We start from the raw sequence: 10,053 nt of genomic DNA, 5'->3' as shown, positions 1-10,053 counted from the left end.
ATATTATTAAAAATCTGTTCAAAACAATAAAAAATAAGACTGAAAGTCTACTTAGTTCTTTCTTCAAATGTCTACATACAAGTAGACTGGGCATAAATGGCAAGAATGATTTGAATAGGAAGCAAAGAACAGGAAGGACTAACTTTTTTTCCTATTTTTTTTTCTTCATTTAGAAGAAAAACCCTATGATTTGTAAATTATAACGATCCACCTGATACACATATGACCTCAGCCCTAGTCCATAGTGCAGCCAGCAGCTAATACTTTACCAGTTAGTCAAACTACGATATGAAAATAGTTTCCTCAAGAGTAATATTTGTTTTTAAAAAAAAATTCATATTTTTTTAAATCAATGTAAAAAGAAATAGTTCTGTTCACAACTGATCAATATTTTTCATCGATATATTTTCGTATTTCGCGTGCTAATCTAAATGTTCTTGTGTTTTAGAACCACCCAAACTTTACACAAATGATTTCGTTGAATTGTCTTCTAAGTGTTTTTTTAATGAAGAACCAGACCTCTCTTACGGAAATAATTAAACACCCAAAAAGTAATCAAAAATTATATATAGTTTAAAATGCTCCATTACGTACTCTAAATTACGTTTACCCGGAAGTATTCAAATATTAGAGATATGTATTTATGTTTGGACAATTATGTTAATGAGATGTTCAGCAATAGGCTTTTACATGTAATCTACTTGAAATCTTAATGACTAATCCTCTAGTGTTTTACGGTCAAGGGGACAATTCCGGAGCTAGACTTAAGAGTTCTATGCACAGAAAACTTGTTCTTAAATAATTTCTTTATGTCCAATTATCAGCGATGCTGTTAAGTTGTTTACTGCAAATTATAAGAAAATTCGTTAAATGCAGAGTCTTCCTTAATAGAAATCTAATATCTATGGGCTTAGTCTTATAGCATTGGTGAAACGACAACATATTTCATCGATGACATGTTGTATTAATGCACCTTCCTTGTGTGGTACAACACATACTTGATTCTTTATTTGCTTTTGAAGACTGTCGTCAAAGAGTCAAAATGCAACTGTTACAGATATTACTTATTATTGAAATTGTAGTGTTTTTTGGATACGGTTCCTCTGGTGAGTGTTACAAGAATAACAATGTATCTTTCAGAAATAGCCCTTCATTTGATGTAATTTTACAGATGCGATTAAATCTTTTAAAATGTAGAAGTAAAACATATACATGTATATCAAAACGAAAGACATGATAATAGTAAAAACAGTAGCATTTTTTCTAAATTATGTTTTCTATGGGAAGTTGTTTATTCTCGTCTTATTTATAATGTTTTAACGAACGTCCTGTAGGAATTGTTAAAAAAACCCACAATACTTACGTTCGAATCATCACGTTCTTATGTAAAATGCGTCATGAACAAAACACAATACGAACATTATTTAAATTTACAATGAACATCACAATATGAAGCAATGCTATGGAGTAAATTAAATGTGAACTCATAGGTCTCGAAAGGTAATGTAAAAAGGGAAACATTAGCATCCACTTTGTTTGTACTCAATTCGCCCTCGTTGTTAGCAGGCAAGTTAATAACCCTGTATACAGTAACTGAATGACGTAACTGTATCATCTTTTCCTTTCACTCACATTCGCGTCGACTAAATGGCAACGACTCATCCAATGCATGGTAATTTTTTCCAATAGATTAAAAGGCCGTTGGTTCTTTAAATATAGATTTCCAAACATAAATAAATAAAAGGGAATAGATATATGAATACTTGAGTAGGATTGGAAAGCTTGCAACTTGTCTTACAAAGTTATATATGTTTTGAAAATTAACGGAAAATACGACTGCTACTTAGTTTTTCGGCATTTGAGTAAACATATTTACAAAAAAGGGGTTTTTGTTAGAGAAATTAGAGAAGAGGCCCAAGGACCACATTGCTTAACTGAGCAACATTTACACGGTTGTAATCAAATCAGATTAATATACAAAATATTAGGACAATATAAGGACGTAGATATTGTTTTTTTAAATACCAAAACTAAATGTATATATCCTTGTGTCAAACATTAAGCTCTCTTTGTTGTTTTAGTTATTGAAAGAATTTTCTTATTGATTTTATTTCTATGTCATTTATGTAGAGATCCCCTACCCCCATTGTGGCCACACCATATCTTGAGTTGAAAATAAAACACTTGCACCTACACTACTTGAGGATGCTGCTAAACAATTTTTAGAGTTTCTAACCAAATAGTTATTGGGATAACAGATTTTTAAAATTTTCAAAGATTTGTTTATTTCTATACTTCTGTAAAAATGATTTTAACAAATGTAAATTTACCTGAAAAAAGTTTCCACAAATGTAGAGCTATTCTTTCATAATGGCGTTTGAGATAAAGACAAACGTTCAATTATTCAAAAATATATATTCCTAAATGAGGGCATGGCAAAGTGGTAAAGAAGTTAAAATAGGAAGGGTTTACAATAACAATAACAACGACAGAGACAAAGAACGGACACATTTTGATCAAGACTCAGGTCCGTGCGGGTATGTTAAGGTCAAGATCAAGTAAATGAAAAGTGCCTACAGGTTTATGATTTTTAAGATATTAATTCTTTAAATAATGCTTCATAACAATACCTTTGTTTCATAGGGTGTACCGGGGCTTAATTTTTGGTAAACACTATAGAAAATCATGTTTTAAACAACCATTTTCTATGAAATATGAAAGATAAAATTAACATATCTCGGAGCTTTGTCCATTTTTGACTAGCTGCAGGTCTGTAGCTCCCGGTCTGAAAAATTCGGATGGACGACTAGGGAGCTATAGGGCCACCCATTGAAAAAAAATGTATATTTATTGCGCAGAAAAACGTGCTCTAGTTTTCGACTAAATGACCTTATTTATACGCAAATTCTGTGAAAACAATTAGCACCATTAAATGCTTCATGCAATTTACTACTAATATCGCCTCTTTATTTGCCTCAGACTTTCTTCAAAAAACGCTACCGACCTCGGAAAATCAAGTATGTTGAATTTACATCGAGATCGAGAGTCGCCATTTTTATATGTAAACAAAGTGCACCACTTCACTTTACGGGGCTGGTGATGGTGTTTAAAAGACTATCCGAGGCAGGTGTAGAGACGATATCAGTAGTAAATTGCATGAAGAATTTAATGGTACTAATTGTTTTCACAGAATTTGCGTATAAAAAAGGTAAATTATTCGAAAACTAGCACACGCTTTTCTGCGCAATAAATATACAAATTTTTCAATGGGTGGCCCTGTAGCTCCCTGGTCGTCCATCCGAATTTTTCAGACCTACAGCTAATTTTGACCAATGAAATATATCTAGAATGCCTACAATCTCTCCAAAAACGACATCAAACAAGCTCTTGAACTCCTCTTTAAAATGATGTCAAATTGAATATAGGTACAGGGAATGTTTTTCCGTTATTAAATAAAGAATGTCAAAAAACTGATTTTCTACATAATTCCTTTAAAGCCGTAAAATACGAGAAAAGATTCATCAAATCAATTTTGACATCATTAGGGTTCTAGCACCAAAAAGACACTCTGGAATCATTTACTAGATCTTGATCTTAAAGGGGCATGGTCACGATTTTGGTCAAATTCTATTTTTATGTTAACATTATTTACAATGCTTTAGGAAAGCATTTCTAATGATCAAATGAAATTTGAGAGTCATTCGTAAAGTTATCAGGAAGACACAGGGCTCACAACTCTTTGTCATGTAAATAAGGCCCGTGTAATTGTTTACATAGGTTCAATATACCAGTAAAAATCTTGTTCAAGTTGATTTGTCTTTTTTCTTATTCATTTTAAGCATACATAAACAGTTCCTAAGTTTAACACATTTTTTTTAGGTCTGAAATTTTAATTTTTACTTCAACATTTAAAATGTAAACAAAAGCAAAGAATTGCAAGCTCTGTAACTTTCTTATCACTCAACGAATGACACTCAAACGTTAGTTGCTTCTTTAAAATAGCTTTCTGAAGCATTGTAAACATTCAAATCAGAAAAATAATTTTGACCAAAATCGTGACCATGCCCCTTTAAGGCCTCCCACAGCGATGTGTAGAGAGTCACTTTTCTGTTCTTCATACAATATAACGTCATAATCAACTTTGTCGTCACTATCTGCATTCCTTTCGATGGGTCTAAGAGATGTAATCATTACGTTAAAAGTGAATTACATTGAAACTGCAATAAAACCGCTGTTTCCTCTACTTTGATGCCGTCATTTATGCTAGATGTACATAATTTATTCATATCCATAATCAGTATTAAAAAATTTGAAGGTTTAAAGCTTTATTTTAAGTAAAATCTAATTCATTTTTAAATTCACAAGTTAGTGATTTGGATACTTTTCCTGATACGTGTAATCAACTAAATAAAGGATTTTTAATGCATGTAAGAAAGAAATCGGCGCAAGTGAAAGATCAATACAGATTTTGAATATTGTAAGTAAAATAAGCAAAGAATACGGGTACCAAAGTCAATCATGCTTTGGAAACCTACGGATTTACACCAATTTTATGTAAATCGCTTTTATTTAGTAAAAATGTGCCTTTTTATGATTTAGCGTAATGTTTTAATAATATCTTTAATAAACAAAGTACCTATTCGAAGCTCAAGCAAGAACTTCAAAGTGTATGACATAACAAAGCAATTTTCACTAATCATCTGCTCCAATGCAATTTAAGCAGACATTATGCAATGTTAGGAAATGCAGGTCACGTGACAACGAAAAACATACGAAATCATTAAAATGCATCAAGTATTTTACATATATTGACATTGTTGTCAATATACGATATAATTTTTTTAAGAAATACTCCCGGTCAAACTATTTCTTCATTGATTTAAAAATATCGTTCTTTAGCTGTATTTTTGCTCTGGGACACCTTAACATTGCTACGCGATATTTGTTTTAAGATTTTTCGACACATTTAGGCCCTCGAATAATTAATCTGTCTTAAACATAAGTAAAAAATTATACACAGTTTAAAAGTTTTATTATAACACGCAACGTAATTTTAAATTCGGATAATAAATCTGTTTTAAACTTAAGAAAAAAGATTTATACACAGTTTAAAAGTTCTATTATAACATGCAAAGTAGATTTAAAATGTATTTTAGAAATTGTTCCATATCTTGTTGCTACATGTACCAAACTATTTCAAGATATAATATATATTATAAGTAAGTACTTTTTTTGAAACATTTAATTGAAACTCTTTTATAATTTTTTTTAAATTTTTATAAGTAAGTACTAGGTGAATAACAGAAATTTTGATTTTAACCTAGGATCGTTTATTTTCCTGAAACAAGGTTTGGTTTCAAGAGTCACTTATCTTACAAAATAACAGCTTCCAAAAACTGACTGGTATGTTCTAATCTATATTTTCAGGAATGCTAGAAGACAAATGCCTTTTAATTGGATCAATTAACCCTACCTCGCTAATCATTGTGAAAGAATTCCCTAAAGGTCCGGCGGGTTCATTTAGTAACGCTACTCGTACAATTGCCGATACCAACCTATTAATCTACAGCATAGCATCTGATCCAAAGAAAAATGTCGTTTTCCTAGCCATATTGGATACAATTTTCATTTACCACAATTTTTCAATTCATCGACACACTTCAAAAGGATTGTTAACTCAGCACAGAAGCAAATCTGCAGCACTTGGACAGATTGCATTTGACTTTGTATCCAGTAATTTGTATTGGTGCGATTCCATGCTAAACTGGATTGCCATGAAACCAGCGTACAATATCAGCATCACGAATTATAAAGTAATAGTTGAGAAAGAGTTATTGCAACCCGAAGGATTGGCTTTAGATCCAGAAGACAGGTGCGCGTTTTTGCTAACATTTAGCTATTATATGGTTATATAAATGCAAAAACATATTCGAAATGATAAAATATTTTAACTTTATTTGCAGATTAATGTTCTTTTCTGACAATGAACCAAATGCTCGAATCGAAAAGTCTTCATTGGATGGTGAGAACAGAGTGACCATTGTATACAAAGGACTGTCCAGAGTGCTCACCCTCACTGTTGACACTGCGGGGGATAAATTATATTGGTCAGACTTTTCTAGAGAGACTCTGGAGAGCAGTAATTACGACGGCTCGGAAAGAATAGTGATCAGACGAGAGAACCATGTAGCAGTGTCAGGATTGGTCTACTATCAGGTACTGTAGTGTTCCTATTTTACGAGAGTACTTAATTCCGCAATTCAACAGGTTTGCATCAAATCGCGAGAATATAAAATCGTGTACGCCATTTTGTTTGCATATTTTTATTTGGTTTACATTTGTCCGAAAAATCTAAAAGAGATTTTAAAAATCCTCGAGATGTTCTCCCGCGATCTTACGCTGATATAAATTCCCCGCGTTCAATAAGGAATCTACAGTATCGAATAAATGAATGTACGTCACGTGTACCCAAAGGTGTTTTTCTATTTTTATTAGCACAAGGCAAAACTTCAATTAAAAATTTATTTAATATTCCTGTATCATGTTATTAAGACTATTTAAAAAAGAACAGATTAAGTTGAAAATTCATATAAATACTTGTGAAAATCAAAATCATGTCTTGTCTAAAAAGGGTCTTTTTCAAATTTGATATTAAATTCTTTTCTTTTAAGAGTTGTGTTTTGTCTATAAATTTTGTAATGCCTAGAAGTGATCATAATAATCAAAATATTTATGAGATATGATATTACATAGGTGATGTTTTGCATCTGAAGTCAGGAGATCCTTTAGTCCACTGTAAGATATATTTTGCGCACTGAGGTTTTATTTATGTCTTCTAAACATAGTGTGGTAGCCCTAATGAAACGATAGATTTTTTAAAATAAAATATGTTGACTATAATGTCAGATGTTTTGTAACTTTCAAGAATAAATACAACTTAAAAAAAGTATATCCGGGTTTTTTTGCGTGTCATACAATTGTTGAAAATGGAGAAAATGTGTAGCATTTTTAATTTGCGCCAGTCATTTTTTGCAATTTAAAACGTTTCTTATAAAAAATAATTCAGAATATAATTTCTGCGTATTTAAAATTTTGCGAACGAAGCGAAAATTAGATAATCGCGAAAATTATCAGATATATAGTACCTTTATTTGTGTGTTGTGTACTTTGTAATGATATGTTTTGTATCAGAACAATTACTAAGTTATTATGTTGTGTGAAAATAAAAATAAAATAATTCTGTTGTGTATTGTTTTATCAACAGAATATGGTGCATGCAGTTAGCTTTAAAGCTAAAAGGTTTTATGCAGTTGATAAAACCACTGGTTCTTTAATTTACGCCAAAGAGTTTTCTTCAAGGCAACCTTTTGCGATTAATGCATATGATGCCGAGTCTCAGAGATATTCATACAGTAAGTAGTTTGCCACAAATTGGATAAATGTGTAAAGATATCTTTGTCGTAACCAGTCAATAGTTATAAAAATGATACATGTAAATGTACATGTACGATGCAAAACATTCTAGCTTTTTATGTTCCACTAAGAGTCCTAGCAAACATGTCTTTCGCTTAAGAAAACTAGCTTGTTACTCTTAGTAGAAGAGATGATTAGTTTATCATTTTTTTTTAATTTTTAGATATAATTTTGAAGTAATAAATTTTGATCTTAATGACATTGAACTCGTAAATGATTTTAAAAATGCCACAATTTCATAAAATATATATGTTTAGCTGTTATCCCTGAACTATATAACATGTAAGAATGTACTTCGGGTTCTGTATTGTGTACGACTTTCAATCAAAACATATTGTCAAATGTATAGATTGGTTTGCAAAAAATGTTCAGAAAACCAACGTGTACGTGTGCGTGTACGTTTAGAAAGGAAAATATGTGTATAACGTCATACGTTTTTGTAATGACAAAACTCTGCATGTATGAAGACGAATGAACATACGGGTATTTTGCAAAATACACACAAGATCGAACTTGTATTTTATATTTACTTGTTGGCTATTAATATGAACAAGTGTGTTAATTTTTGCAAAGTTTTAATATTTAATGCGACTACTGATATCAAGAAACATAAATTTATCGAAAATGTTATGTGTTGTAGAGGTTTTAATACACTGATCGATTTTCACGAGACAAGCAACGACTCATAATTTTCTGTAATAAAAAAAAATCATACATATATAGATATAGAAGATAAATTTTTGGACATTCTATACTTGATAAAAAGGAAAATATTTCCAGTATCTATATGTAGTTTACATCTATCGAGTATGATTCCCTCTTTTTCTTATGGAAACAAAGTTAATTCATAGCTCTATAGAAACAGCCAGACTCTTTTTATCGATTTGTCGAAGTCTACAGCGGCTAAAACTAACAGGTTTGAAATTGACACGCTCCGTTTATCGATTGGTCGAAACCTACAACGACCTTAGACAAATCTCGGGCTGGGCGAACTCTTCTTAATGATTTCCGACTCAAATTCTCACAGGACACGATATGGTTGTTTGTTTTAGCTAACGTGTTGATGTACATTAACAGTAATTATGTGAATTTTACTTACGTTTAATGATCAATTTTTCATTAGTAAAAACAGATGTAAATATAAACAATGATATGTTTTCTCTGATGATTCATGCGGGCTATTAATGTAGCGATCTTTGCAAAATACAATTACATAAACAACAAACGCGGGTTATGTATTTTTTCTGCATAGTCGCTACCTTCATACTCCGCATAAATCACCAAAGAAAGCATTTTATTGTTTAAATGATTACTTCAAACATGGTGTTCAATGGAAAATAAAACCTACCTTCAGTTTTCGACTGTGACTATTAATACGCAGAGTAAGAAGGGAATTTAAAATTAGTAGACTCATTGTTCTTGAACAACTAGAGGTCGTTCCACTTCATTATGTTTTTAAAGATTTGTTTCAATATAATTAATACAACATTTTCTCTGTGTTACTTAAGGAAAAGTCAAACACTTACATATGCATTTTTGTTGTTGTTTGACCTTGACCTTTGACCTTTATGTTATATTGACTGGTAAAGGTCAACATTGCAATTTAAAGAAATTTGATGACTCTACGATGTAAGGTTCAAATGCCTATGATGTTTTTAACAAACTAAAGAAACATTCAGGGGCAATAACTGCTAGAAAGTGGCCATGGGTTATTTTGGTATGAATAGATTGAATAACCCTCTAACTGTACTGAAGACATTGGTAAAAGTTTAAAGTCTTTACCTCTAACGGTTTATGAGAAATAGCGATAACAAAAATTTTGTACAATAGGGGCAATAACTCTATAATTGTTTCAAGATAGGGGCTGATGGGTTAAAAAAGAGATACAAAAACTCATTACTGAACAGATTTCCAAATGACCTTGACCTTGACCTTTATGTCATTGTGTTTGGCGAAGTTAGACGCTTCCATCCGAAGTGGTCCAAAGTCTCTATGACAAAAAATATAAAAGTTGGAAGTGATTTTTTAAACATTTAAATACTTTCAGAGGCAAAAATAAATCATTTCGGTATGCACAGATTAAAGAATCCTCTAAGTGTACTAAGGACATTGGTAAAAGTTCAAAGTCTCTGTCTCTTATGGTTTCAAAGGAGTAGCGATAACAACCTTTTCGTAAACAGGGGCAATAACTCTATTATTGTTTCAAGGTAAGAGCTAAGAGGCTATATTTTAAAATGTCGTATGATGTCCTTTTACATCCATGAAGAAGGTTTTCTATTCCACCCTAAACAAAAGAGATCTAAAAACTAATTAATTAACAGATTTCCAAACGACCTTGACCTTTCACCTATATGTCATTTTGTTTGGCTAAGGTAGACGTTCCCATCCCAAGTGGTCCGAACTCTCTATGATGAATAATAAAAAAAGTTGGAAGTGATTTTATGAAATTCAAATACTTTTAGGGGCAAAAATTACTAAAAGGGGCCTCAGATACTTTCGGTATGAATTGATTGAGGAACCCTCCAAGCGTGCCAAAAAAAATTGCCAAAGTTACAGGTCTCTATCTTTTATGGTTTCAGA

General features: G+C 31.5%; 1 protein-coding gene across 1 annotated transcript in view; it reads left to right on the top strand.

The window, feature by feature from the left end:
* The first annotated feature begins 942 nt into the window (after positions 1-942).
* LOC128163816 (low-density lipoprotein receptor-related protein 4-like) overlaps positions 943-10,053 on the top strand; it is a 31,035-nt gene continuing 21,924 nt past the window's right edge. The window contains exons 1-4 of the mRNA XM_052827486.1: positions 943-1,106; positions 5,428-5,872; positions 5,964-6,216; positions 7,265-7,412. Of these exons, the coding sequence (XP_052683446.1) occupies positions 968-1,106; positions 5,428-5,872; positions 5,964-6,216; positions 7,265-7,412 (985 nt within the window). The 5' untranslated portion in view covers positions 943-967. The remainder of the gene's footprint in view (positions 1,107-5,427; positions 5,873-5,963; positions 6,217-7,264; positions 7,413-10,053) is intronic.

The sequence above is a fragment of the Crassostrea angulata genome, chromosome 9, assembly GCF_025612915.1.
Source record: "Crassostrea angulata isolate pt1a10 chromosome 9, ASM2561291v2, whole genome shotgun sequence".
Lineage (NCBI taxonomy): Eukaryota > Metazoa > Mollusca > Bivalvia > Ostreida > Ostreidae > Magallana > Magallana angulata.
The sequence above is the reverse complement of the archived record's forward strand: the minus strand, read 5'-3'. Positions and strand labels throughout refer to the sequence as shown.